Raw genomic sequence first — 14,030 nt, forward strand, 5'->3', positions numbered from 1 at the left:
GTGTTTTCTTATTGATTTTCTGTCTGGATGATCTGTCCATTGATGAAAGCAGGGTGTTAAAGTCCCCCACTATTGTGTTATTGTCAGTGTCTCCTTTTATGGCTGTTAGTATTTGCTTCATATATCAAGGTGCTCCTATGTTGGGTGCATGTATATTTACAATTGTTATATCTTCTTCTTGGATTGATCCCTTGATCATTATGTAGTGCCCTTCTCTGTTTCTTGTAAGTCTTTATTTTAAAGTCTATTTTGTCTGACATGAGTATTGTTACTCCAGCTTTTTTTTCATTTCCATTTGCATGGAATAGATTTTTTTTTTTACATACCCTTACTTTCAGTCAGTATGTGTCCCTAGATCTGTAGCATAGCTACTGCATCTTTCTTTTTGTTTTCATTTGCATGGAATGTCTTTTTCCATCTTCTCACTTCAGTCTATATGTGTCCCTAGATCAGAAGTGGGTCTCTTGTAGACACCATGTATATGGGTCTTGTTTTTGCATCCATTCAGCTAGTCTGTGTCTTTTGACTGTTGCATTTAATCTGTTTATGTTTAAGATAATTATCAATATGTATGTTCTTATTGCCATTTTGGTAATTGTTTTGGATTTGTTGTTTTTTCTTCCCTTCCTCTTTTGTTCTCTTGTGATTTGATGACCAAGTTTAGTGTTGTGTTTGGATTCCTTTTTCTTTTTTGTGTGTGTATCTATTGTAGATTTTTGGCTTGCAGCTACCATGAGGTTTTGATATAGCAGTCTATATATACACAAGATTGTTTTAAGTTGTTGGTCTTTTAATTTCAAATGCATTTTCAGTATCCTGCATTTGTGCTCTCCTCCAATCACAATTGCTGGTTTTGATATCACATTTGTGTGGAAATGATTTCCTTCCTTTACTGTACGTTTGCCTTTACTGATGAGATTTTACATTTGTAATTTTCTTGATTCTAGTTGTGGCCTCTTCTGCCTAGAGAAGTTCCTTTGGCATTTGTTGCAAAGCTTGTCTGGTAGTGCTGAGTTCTCTTGGCTTTTGCTTGTATGTAAAACTTTTGATTTCTCTATCAAATCTGAATGAAAGCCTTGCTGCATAGAATATTCTTGGTTGTAGGTTCTTCCCTTTCATCACTTTAAATATATAATGAAACTCCCTTCTGGCCTGCAGAGTTTCTGCTGAAAAATCAGCTGATAACCATATGGGAGTTCCCTTGTATGTTATTTGTTGCTCTTCCCTAGTTGCTGTTAATATTTTGTTCTCTATCTTTAATTTTCATCAATTTGATTACTATGTGGCTTGGTGTGTTCCTCCTTGGGTTTATCCTGCCTGGGACTCTTTGTGCTTCCTGGACTTGGGTGACTCTTTCCTTTCTCATGTTAAGGAAGTTTTCAGCTATTATGTCTTCACATATTTTCTCAGATCCTTTCTCTTCTCTCCTTCTGGGACCCCTATAGTGTGAATGTTGGTGTATTTAATGTTGTCCCTAAGGTCTCGTAGACTGTCCTCATTTATTTTCATTCTTTTTTCTTTATTCTGTTCCATGGCAATGATTTCCACCATTCTGTCTTCCAGGTCACTTATCCATTCTTCTGCCTCAGTTATTCTGCTTCTGAGTCCTTCTAGTTTATTTTTTCATTTCAGTTATTGTATTGTTCATCTGTTTGTTCTTTAGTTCTTCTAGGTCTTTGTTAAGCATTTCTTGTATCTTCTAGATCTGTTCCTCCATTCTTTTTCCAAGCTCTTGGATCATCTTTACTATCATTACTCTGAATTCTTTTTCAGGTGGATTGTCTATCTCCACTTTACTTAGTTCTTCTGGCGTTTTATCTTGTTCCTTCATCTGGGACATATTCCTCTGCTGTCTCATTTTGTCTAACTTTCTGTGATTGTGGTTCTGTTCTGCAGGCTGCAGGGTTGTAGTTCTTCTGCTGTCTGCCCTCTGGTGGTTGAGGCTGTCTAAGAGGCTTGTGTGGGCTTCCTGGTGGGAGGGAGTGGTACTGCCCACTGGTGGGTGGAGCTGGGTCTTCTCCCTTTGGTGGGCAGGGCCATGTCAGGGGGTGTGTTTATTGGGCAGCTGTTTATTCAGGAAGACTTTAAGCAGCTTGTCTGCTAATGGATGGAGCTGTGTTCCCACCTTGTTGGTTGTTTGGCCTGAGGTATCCCAGCACTGGAGCCTACAGATTGTTGGGTGGGGCCAGGTCTTGGTGAGATAATGGCGGCCTTCAAGAGGGCTCATGCCAATGAGTTTGTCAAACCTGCCACTACCAGTGTCCTTGTCCCTTCAGTGAGCCACAGCCACCCCTGCCTTCACAGGAGACCCTCTAATACTAGCAGGTAAGTCTGGCCCAGTCTCTTATGAGGTTACCACGTTTTTCCCTCGGTCCTGGTGCACATGAGATCCCGTGTGCACTCACCAAGAGTGGGGTTTCTGTTTCCCCCAGTCCTGTGGAATTCCTGTGATCAAATCCTGCTGGCCTTCAAAGACAGATTATCTGGGGGCTCCCTCTCCTGTTGCCACACCTCCAAGCTGGGGAGCCTAATGTGGGGCTCAGAACTTTCACTCTTGTGGGAGAACTTCTGTGGTATAATCGTTTTCCAGTTTGTGGGTTGGCCACCTGGTGTGTATGGATTTGATTTTATTGCAATTGTGCCCCTCCTACTTGTCTTTTTTGGTAGGTTCCAGCATTTTTTTGTTGGTGGTTGTTCAGTCAGTTGTGATTCTGGTGTTTCCATAAGAGGGGGTGAGCATATGTCCTTCTACACTGCCATCTTGTCTCCTCCCATTATATATCTCCCATGAGGTTTTGATGTAGCAGTCTCTATATATACAAGGTTGTTTTAAGTTGTTGATCTCTTAATTTTAAATGCATTTCCAATATCCTGCATTTGTACTCTCCTCTTCTCATTATTGCTGGTTGTGATATCATATTTGTGCATGGATGACTTCCTACCTTTACTTTATGTTTGCCTTTACTGGTGAGCTTTCCCATTCATAATTTTCTTGATTTTAGTTGTGGCCTTTTCTGTAGAGAGAAGTTCTTTTGGCATTTTTTGCAACGCTGGTCTGGTGGTACTGATTCTCTTAGCTTTTGCTTATCTGTAAAACTTTTAATTTCTCCATCAAACCTGAATGGGAGCCTTGCTGGGTAGAGTACTCTTGGTTGTAGGTTTTTCCTTCCCTTGCATCATGTTAAATGTATTGTGCCACTCCCTTCTGGCCTGCAGCGTTTCTGCTTAAAAATCAGCTGATAACCATATCAGGGTTCCCTTGTATGTTATTTGTTGCTTTTAATATTTTTTCTTTGTCTTTAATTTTTGTCAGTGTGATTAATTTGTGTCTTGCCATGTTCCTCCTTGGGTTTGTCTTGTATGGGACTCTCTGTGCTTCCTGGATTTGATTGAGTGTTTCCTTTCTCATGTTAGGGAAGTTTTCAGCTGTAATCTCTTCAAATCTTATTTTCTCAGGCCCTTTCTCTCTCTCTTCTCCTTCTGGGTCTTTATCAATTTTAGATGTCAGGATGGAAAATCACTGTTTCTCCACTTATGCTGATGCCTTCATAGTGCTGCACCTCATTCTTTGTGTAACCTCTCCAAAGCTAGGCCATCATCTTACCCAGTTGTGTCATGTTGTCACATTCAAAGAACATCTGACATCAAAAAACAAGTCCTCAGGTTTTTGTTTTGCTCAAGCTTCTTTGTCTCTACCACAGATTTTTTCCAAATTCTCCAAGAGGATTATAAATCCCTCAGTGATACCTCTTCAACACCATGTACTGTACCTAATAATTTTTTCTATGGAGACATTCATCTTTCCCAAGCAAGCTCTCCACCCTCTTAGTCTAATCACCACTGCTTGCTCTCTAAGCCTGCTGAATTACTGTAGTCCTGGACATCCCTTTGCTCCCATTTCCTAGATTCTGTATCTCCCTCTTTTTTGGTTTACTAGCTCATCCTTCAGATTCCTATAAATGAATACATGGGATGTAATACTCAGAAGGCCTCACATCTATGAACATATTTTTATTTTACTTAATAATCCTTAATTCACAGTTTGGCTAGATATAGAATTATAGGTGAGAAATTATTTGCTTCTCAAATTTTAAGGCATCACTCTACTGTTGTAACATCCAATTCAGTGCCATCCTGATTTACAAGTCTTTGTATGTAATCTGATTTTTTTTCTCCCTGGAAACTCTCAGATGCTTTGTTTTCTCTATGTAGCAAACTTTCATGTTAATATACCTTTCAGTTATGTGCTGTACTAAAAGTTTCAATATTGTCCTTGGCCCTTGGTAGCATCTTGAATTTGGAGCCATATACCTTTCAGTTCTAAAAAAAAAAATTTTTTTTTTTTTGATAATTGTTCTCAGTTTCCTTTCTGGAGTTCTAGTAAGTGAAGGCTGGACTTCTCAGGTCACTTGACTACTCTATCATTCATTCATTCATTCATTCATTTATTTATGGCTGTGTTGGGTCTTTGTTTCTGTACGAGGGCTTTCTCTAGTTGCGGCAAGCGGGGGCCACTCTTCATCACGGTGCATGAGCCTCTCACTATCGCATCCTCTCTTGTTGCGGAGCACAGGCTCCAGACGCGCAGGCTCAGCGGCCATGGCTCATGGGCCCAGCCGCTCCACGGCATGTGGGATCTTCCCGGACCGGGGCACAAACCCGTGTCCCCTGCATTGGCAGGCGGATTCTCAATCACTGAGCCACCAGGGAAGCCCGGAACAATACTTTTCTAACTGGTCATATAATCAATAGAATTTTACATATTGGCAAGGGTACATTTTAAAACAAAGGGTTCAAAAACAAATCTCCTGTGCCCTGACTGGTTCCCAGGTACCTGATTGGTTTATTTCATAAAATCCATCGCAAATATAGAGAACAGACATGTGGACACAGGGGGAAGGGTATGGTGGGATGAATTGGGAGATTAGGTTTGACATAAATACACTATCATGTGTAAAATAGATAGCTAGTGGGAACCTGCTGTATAGCACAGGGAGCTCAGCTTGGTGCTCTGTGATGACCTAGATGGGTGGGATGGGGTGGGGGAGATTGGAGGGAGGTCCAAGAGGGACGGTATATATGTATGCATATAGCTGATTCACTTCGTTGTACACCAGAAACTAACACAACATCGTAAAGCAAATATACTCCAATTAAAAAAAAAATCCATCTAGTTTGTGACTTTAGTATTTCTCTAAAATCATTATTCTTGTAACTGTTATGCCTACTTACATGAAAAATAGTAAAAGAAAAGAGAAGGAAACTATCATCTCCCTCTCATGATTTCACCAGTTCTTGATGTTTTTCAGTTTGATTATCCATGCTATCAGCTCTATTCTCCAAACTTAATTTGTCAGGATTACAGTCTTTAATTCCACAAAAAGTAAGACCTCAAATTTGTCTTAAACCAGGTAAACATGTAGCAAAGATTTCCAGTTCCATTACAGACCTGCTACAATTTATCCAGCAAGCTCAGTGCTGAAGCCCAGGGAGGGATGTCAGAGAAAGCAGACAATGACCATAGAAGGCAGAAATTGCTGGGGAGGGAGAGCAAGACTGCTGAGGAGAGGATCTCATACTATGGACAATATATTCCTACAGTAACCTGGCATTTTTCATGCTTTGGTTATATAACAGAAAATGATCAGAATTTAAAATATCAAAGAACTCAGGTGTTAGCTACACCTGCAAACTGAACTAGTACTATATACTCTCAGAATATCTCATTTATATACATATCCTGATATCTAGTTTGTATACATATATTTCAATATCAAGAAAATAAAAATAGATGCAGTCATTTTAAGAGAAGCCAAACTCAAAATTCAGGAAGCAAATATAAATAAGTAAATATGCCCATGTTTTGTACTTTAATAGGTGGTGTGCCAATGTACAGACAGCATAACTTGGAATCCTGGCCATACCATTTACTAGCTGGTTGGCCTTAACCTTTGGTTTCCTCATCTGTAAAAATAATAAAAATAACCTTCCTTATACAGATGCTGGAAAAACAAAACAAAATGTGTAAAATACTAAGTACATACTAAGTACCCAGAATGTTAGTTATTATCATATAATGATTATAACTATTCTAGATTCTGAATAGTTTTTCCAGTTGAGGGTATCATTTCCCCTTAAACTCATAATGTCTAAAAAATAATCATTATCTACTGCTTCCTTGTTTCTGTTAGTGATACTGCTAACCTCCAAGTGTTTTGTGAGCTCCACAGAGACCTAAAACTTTAGACTTGGACACATCTTGCTCCTCCAATATTATGTGTTACAAAATGTATTTTTAGGATCTACTATCCATTCTGGGTTAAATTTTAGTTTCAGAAAATGGAATCATACCTTTTTTCTCAACTTCATGAAATTTACTCTTTGAAAATACAATATACATATTTGCCCATGTCCCATTCCCCTCTATGGATGTTATAAACTTTGGATCTACAGCCAAGTACATGCACTTGTACACACACATGCACCACTCTCTGATAAAGATATGGAAAGGTCAGCAATACATAAATTCATAATGGTGTTTTGTTGCATCTGAAAACACCTTTAGCCAGGACAAATGGAAATGGAATGCAGTTTACTACTCCCACATTTAAGGCGTCCTCGAGCTAAGGGTATGGTATTTCAACTCAGCTACATAAACATTTTTAATACTTACCAGGGTTGGCAAGAATAATCTACTGGTTTGGGCACCTAGGATGTAAAAAGGCAAAAATAGATTACGTTTACTTAAGGGAAGCTTTTAGAAATCAATCATTAATTCAGTTCAGCTGGCTCAGCTCTATAAAACCCTAAGTAGCACAGTCCTAGAACTATCCATTGGCAATATTATACAGAGCGAATCATAGTATATGTCAGATAAGTAGAAAATAATTCATTTCACTTTAATTTTTTCATTCATTTTACTGCCACTACCTCTAAAGGAAGAGATAACAGGAAAAATATGAATTGGAATCTTTTGGTATTTATTATCAAGGCAGTTTAATCCTATCATATCATAGAAAATTAAAATGAAAACGTTAGGAAAACCAAATAGGACACTGCTTTCCCAATACATGGGGAAAACTGGCAAAATAAACAATATACACCTGATACAGACTCTTATTGTGTAACACAAATTTTAAACTCATTTAAAAGTCTACCAACTGGAAAACCTTTTATTTATGAAAAAGTCATAGGAAATACTCATTTTCCCCTTTTCTCCCATGGAGCTTTACAAAAGAGAAAAATTTCATTTTCTATGCAAATAAAGAAAGAAAAAGAAAACTTCTAGTTGCTGATTGCAATTAGAAAATGAGCAAAGCCAAAGAAGGCACACCAATATTCATAAAACAACAAATACAATTCATACTATGTAATTTTCATGAATCACCTGAATCTTTGATGTATACATTCCATGGTATTCCTGGGCCTTTTTATGCTGGGTGATTAAAAATACTGTTACCCTCATTTGTAACAAGTCTGGTTAATGTGAATATATCTCTAGCTATGTCCATTTTCATAATGGGCTGTTACTATTTTGACCTTCCAGGTTAAGAATTATTTGTAAAAAACTATCCTTCTGGTCAGAACATCTCTAAAATTACTAATATTTAAATATTTTATCCTATGGATCACATTTTAAATTTCACCACTATGTAAAATCCTGATACACAGATAACATATTGAAAGTAAATTATACCATTCGACTCCTGTGAATATTTTCTTATACCATTTTGTTTTTGCAAATAGAAATCAATCTTCAACAGTTTCCCTTTTAGTAAAATACACATGGCCTCAGAAATCTGATGGGGAAAAAAGTTTTTCCTCCTTCCCTCTACCTCTTTGTATTCTTCAAATGTATGCTTATTCCTAAACCTATCTCTCTCTTCCTGGAGAACAACAACAAAAAGAGAGAAAGAGGACAGAGCAGGTAAAGAGCTTCAACATATTTTGACTGGATTTTCTCAGCTGGGAAGGATCCACAGAAATGAAGGGTGACATAAAATTCTAAGGTAGAACAGAGATCTGAGGCTGTTCCATCCTGATGTGTCTTTATGAAGCTTTTTCTCTCTTCAGTACATTCTGATGCGTGATGAGCCAGGACTGTCTTCTCAGCTGTGACCCCCATCATCAGAGTAGGATCCTGTCCTTTTCCATCTGACATGAGCCCTCTCCATTTCTATCATATGTACTTTGGGCCCTCGTCTGGAGGACTATCTCATATATAAGGCTATAAATAATTTTGTTCTCATCTTTGACAGTTTTTCCCTAATGCCTTTTTCTGCCTTCATCATAGGCTGTTTACATTAAGACTTCTGATATGGTTGTAGCATTTTAACAAAATTTCATGGGGAATATAGCACACATATAAAATTACATATAAGATATATGCTTCTTCCCAAGTACATTTTATAAAAGCTAGATGAGACAGAAGTGAACTTTCTGTGTTTGTTAGGCTAGAAATGTCATTATTTCATCCTCATTGAGGAAAGATATATTTCTAATTTTCTTTCAAAACTTTGGGTATATTATTCTTACTGCTTCAAATATTGAAATTTCATTGTATAGAATTCCCATTCCATTCTTTTTTATAGTTCTTATTTCTCTGCTGAGGTTTCCTGTCCATTCATTATAAACATACAGTTAACCCTTGAACAAAACGGGTTTGAATTGCATGGGTCCACTTATACGTGGATTTTTTTTCAATAGTAAATACTACAATACTACACAATCTGCATTTGATTGAATCTATGGATGTGAAACCACAGATATGGAGGAACTGTGAATATAGAGGGGCGACTATAAGTTATAGGTGAATTTTCCACTGCTTGGAGGGTCAGCGCCCTAATCCCTGCATGTTTCAAGGGTCAACTGTATTTTCCTTTATTTATGTCCAGCACAGTTATAATAGCTACTTAAAAAATCCTTTCTTGCAAATTCTATCATTTGGAACACCTGTGGGTTGTTATCCTTTAATTGTCTTTTCTTTTGAGTGTGGTTCATGTTTTCCTGTTTCTTTGTATACTGAGTGATTTTAGATGGCCTCTTGGACGATTTGAATGATATGCTGTAGAGGCCCTGGATTCAGTTATGCTCCTACAGAGTGTGGTTTTTCTTAGAGCAGGCAGTTAACTTGTTTGAACCCCAACTGCAAACTCTGTCTTCCCTGTGGTAAGGGGCAACTGAATACTTCATTAAGCTCTTTTAGCCTAAGCTGAGCTACTTGAAGTCTGAACCACTCAGGGACTGAGGCAATGTTTATACACAGAATTTGAGGTTCTCTCTCACTCTTCTTTCCTTTCTAATATTTATCTCCCTTTCCAGATGGTGTTTGCTTCAAACTCTGTATTCTGCCCTTCAAGCCAGTAATACTGTGAGGTTTCTATCTGAATTCCAGCCATCCTGCATGGTGCAGCCCAGTGTCTGTCCTTAAGCTAGGCTTAAAGCCAGGAAACTCACCTAGTATCATCCTTCTGAATGTCAAGTCCTCTCCTAGCCAGTATGTTCAGATAGTTGTTTTTGTAAAAAATATTTTGTCCAGAGTTTGTAGTTATTTTCTGTGGGAGGCTTGGTCCAATAGGAGCTACTTGACGATGACCAGAAGTGGAAACTCCTGTTGTTTCCATTATTGCTGTTGTTAGCTATATGTCTAATCATCATCACTTTAATAGGTAATCTGTATTCTCTCTCAGGTTGGTTTTAATATTTTCTCTTTGATGTTCTGCAGTTTCACTAAAATGTATCTAGGTATTAAGTTTAATATACTCTTCTTGACTATTTAGATTAGTTTTATCATAAATTCTGGAAAATTCTCAGCCATCATTTGAACATTGCTTTCCCACAATTATCTATATTCTCTCTTTCAATAGATGTATTTGAAATTTATCATTCCATTCTCTTACATTCTCTCTCTCAATCTTTCTGGACTATTCACTGAGAAATTTATTCAGATTTTTCTTCCAATTTTCTGCCCAATTGGGTCTCATACATCATGTAATGTTTCCATTGTTTCTCATTTCAATTACTGTATCTGATTCTTTTTGAAATATGTCCAAACAAGAGTGACTTGTTTTCCTTTTAGACTTTTATTCCCCCTTTTATTTCTTCAACCATACTAAACATACAATTTTGAACTCAGTGTCTGATAATTCCACTACCTGTTGTCTTTGTGGGTCTAATTCTGCATTTTGTTGTCTCTGCTGACTTTTGCTTAAGGTGGGTTTATTTCCTCATAAATATAATTATTCCAAATTGTAAATTTATAATCCCTGGGACTTTATCAGTAGAAATCCTTTGAGGAGCCAATCTAGAGAGAATCTGTACTTGCATTGGGAACACAATCAATGTGGAATCATTTTATACTATGTTTCTTTTTAAAATTTTTATTTTATATTGGAGTATTGCTGACTAACAATGTTGCATTAGTTTCAGGTATACAGCAGAGTGATTCAGTTATATATATACATACAAGTTCTTTTACCATTTAGGTTATTTCAGAAGGTTGAGCAGAGTTCCCTATGTTATACAGTAGGTCCATGTTGGCTTTCTGTTTTAAATATAGCAGTGTGTAAATGTCAATTCCAAACTCCCAATCTATGCCTCCCCCCCACTGTTCCCCCCGGTAACCATAAATTCATTCTCTACCTCTGTGAGACTGTTTCTGTTTTGTAAATAAGTTCATTTGTATCATTTTTTTAGATTCCACATATAAGTGATATATGATATTTGTCTTTCTCTGTCTTACTTCACTTAGTATGATAATCTCCAGGTCCATCCATGTTGCTTCAGATGGCATTATTTCATTGTTTTTAATGGCTGGGTAATATTCCATTGTATATATATACCACACCTTCTTTATCCATTCATCTGTCAGTGGACATTTAGGTTGCCTCCATGTCTTGGCTATTGTAAATATTGCAACAATGAATATTGGGGTGCATGTATCCTTTTGAACCATGGTTTTCTCTGGATATGTGCTCAGGAGTGGGATTGCTGGATCATATGGTAGCTCTATTTCTAGCTTTTTAAGGAACCTCCATACTGTTCTCCATAGTGGCTGTACCAATTTACATTCCCACCAAGAGTGTAGGAGGGGTTCCCTTTTCTCCACACCCCTTCCAGCATTTATTGTTTGTAGACTTTTTGATGATGGCCATTCTGACTGGTGTGATGTCTCATTGTAGTTTTGATTTGCATTTCTCTGATAATTAGTGATGTTGAGCATCTTTGGATGTACCTCTTGGACATCTGTGTATCTTCTTTGGAGAAATGTCTACTTAGGTCCTCTGCCCATTTTTTGATTGGGTGATTTGTTTTTTTTTTTCATTGAGCTGCATAAAGTGTTTATTATGGAGACTAATCCCTTATCGGTTGCATCATTTGCAAATATTTTCTCCCATTCTGTGGGTTGTCTTTTTGTTTTGCTTATGTTTTCCTTTGCTGTGCAGAAGATTTTGAGTTTAACTAGGTCACATTTGTTTATTTTTGTTTTTATTTCTATTACTCTAAGAGATGGATTGAAAAAGATATGCTGCAATTTGTGTCAAAGAGTGTTCTGCCTCTTATATAAGAGTTTTATAATATCCGGTATTACATTTAGGTTTTTTTTTTTTTTTTTTTTTTTTTTTTTTCCAGTATGTGGGCCTCTCACTGTTGTGGCCTCTCCCATTGTGGAGCACAGGCTCTGGATGCACAGGCTCAGCGGCCATGGCTCACAGGCCTAGCTGCTCCGCAGCATGTGGGATCTTCCCAGACTGGGGCACGAAACCGTGTCCTCTGCATCGGCAGGCAGACTCTCAACCACTGCACCACCAGGGAAGCCCTACATTTAGGTCTTTGATCCATTTTATTTTTGTAAATGGTGTTAAAGAATGTTCTAATTTCATTTTTTTACATGTAGCTGTGCAGTTATCCCAGCACCATTTATTGAAGAGGCTGTCTTTTCTCCACTGTATGGTCTTACCTCCTTTGTCATAGACTAATTGACCATAGGAATGTGGGTTTACTTCTGGGCTTTCTATACTATCCCATTGATCTATATTTCTGTTTTTGTGCTAGTACCATACTCTTTTGATGACTGTAGCTTTATAGTATAGTCTGAAGTTAGGGAGCCTGATTCCTCCAGCTCCGTTTTTCTTCTCAAGATTGCTTTGGCTATTTGGGGTCTCTTGTATCTCCATACAAATTTTAAAAAATTTTGCTCTAGTTCTATGAAAAGTGCCATTGGTAATTTGATAGGGATTGCACTGAATCTGTAGATTGCCTTGGGTAGTATAGTCATTTTGACAATATTGATTCTTCCAATCCAAGAACATGGTATGTCTCTCCATCTGTTTGTGTCATCTTTGATTACTTTCATCAGTGTCTTATAGTTTTCAGAGTACAGGTCTTTTGCCTCCTTAGGTAGGTTTATTCCTCGGTATCTTATTATTTTTGATGCGATGGTAAATGGCATTGTTTCTTTAATTTCTCTTTCTGATCTTTTGTTGTTAGTGTATAGAAATGCAACAGATTTCTGTGTATTAATTTTGTATCCTGCAACTTTACCGAATTCATTGATGAGTTCTAGTAGTTCTCTGGTAGCATCTTTAGGATTTTCCATGTATAGTATGATGCCATCTGCAAACAGTGACAGTTTTACTTCTTCCTTTCCAATTTGGATTCATTTTATTTTAGTTTTCCTCTATCATTGCTATGGCTAGGATTTCCAAAACTATGTTGAATAAAAGTGGCAAGAGTGGATATCCTTGTCTTGTTCCTTATCTTAAAGGGAATGCTTTCAGCTTTTCCTCATTGAGTAATGATGCTAGCTGTAGGTTTGTCATATATGGCCTTTATTATGTAGAAGGCATCCACACTGGTCTTTTCATATTTTCTATTTCCTCGTGGTTCAGTCTTGGGAGCTTGTAGCTTCCTAAGGATTTGTCCATTTCTTCTAGGTTATCCATTTTATTGGCATATAGTTGCTTACAGTAGTCTCTCATGATGCTTTGTATTTCTGTGGTGTCAGTTGTAACTTCTTTTTCATTTGTAATTTTATTGATCAAAGCCCCTTCCCTTTTTTTCCTGATGAGTCTTGCTAAAGGTTTATCTATTTTGTTTAACTTTTCACAGAATCAGCTTATAGCTTCATTGATCTGTACTATTGTTTTCTTCATCTCTATTGCATTTATTTCTGCCCTGATCTTTAGGATTTCTTTCCTTCTATGAACTTTGGGTTTTGTTTGTTCTTCTCTCTCTAGTTGCTCTAGGTGTAAGCTTAGGGTGTTCATTTGAGATTTTTCTTGTTTCCTGAGGTAAGACTGTATTGCTATAAACTTCCCTCTTAGAACTGCTTTTGCTGCGTCCCATAGGTTTTGGATCATTGTGCTTTCATTTTCATCTGTCTCTTGGTATTTTTTGATTTCCTCTCTGATTTCTTCAGTGATCCATTGGTTGTTTAGTAGCATATTGTTTAGCTTCCACGTGTTTGTGTGTTTTTTTTGTTTGTTTTTTTTTTTTTTTTACAGTTTTTTTCCTTGTAGTTGATTTCTAATCTCATAGTGTTGTGGTTGGAAAAGATGCTTGATGTGATTTCAGTTTTCTTAAATTTACTGATGCTCGCTTTGTGGCCAAGCAGGTGATCAATCCTGGGGAATGTTCCATGTGCACTTGAGAAGAATCTGTATTCTGCTGCTTTTGGATGGAATGCTCTATAAATATCAATCTAGTCCATCTGGTCTAATGTGTTATTTGAGACCTGTGTTTCCTTATTGATTTTCTGTCTGAATGATCTGTCCACTGACAAAAGTGGGGTGTTAAAGTCCTCTCCTATTATTGTGTTACTGTTGATTTCTCCCTTTATAGCTATTAATATTTGCCTCATATATTTGGGTATATATATATTTATAATTGTCATATCTTCTTCTTGGATTGATCTTTGCTCATTATGTAGTGTCCTTCTTTGTCTCTTGTAATAGTCTTTATTTTAAAGTCTATTTTGTCTTATATGAGTATTGCTACTCCAGCTTTCTTTTGATTTCCATTTTCATGGA

At 37.2% G+C, this 14,030-nt stretch overlaps 1 protein-coding gene across 2 annotated transcripts in view; it reads right to left on the minus strand.

Annotated features, from left to right (window-relative positions):
- VAV3 (vav guanine nucleotide exchange factor 3) overlaps positions 1-14,030 on the minus strand; it is a 412,985-nt gene that overhangs the window by 34,542 nt on the left and 364,413 nt on the right. For both annotated transcript variants that reach the window (XM_067041064.1, XM_067041068.1), the window contains one exon: positions 6,674-6,708. In XM_067041064.1, the coding sequence (XP_066897165.1) occupies positions 6,674-6,708 (35 nt within the window). The remainder of the gene's footprint in view (positions 1-6,673; positions 6,709-14,030) is intronic.

This window comes from Kogia breviceps, chromosome 1, assembly GCF_026419965.1.
Source record: "Kogia breviceps isolate mKogBre1 chromosome 1, mKogBre1 haplotype 1, whole genome shotgun sequence".
NCBI classification, from domain to species: Eukaryota; Metazoa; Chordata; class Mammalia; order Artiodactyla; family Physeteridae; genus Kogia; species Kogia breviceps.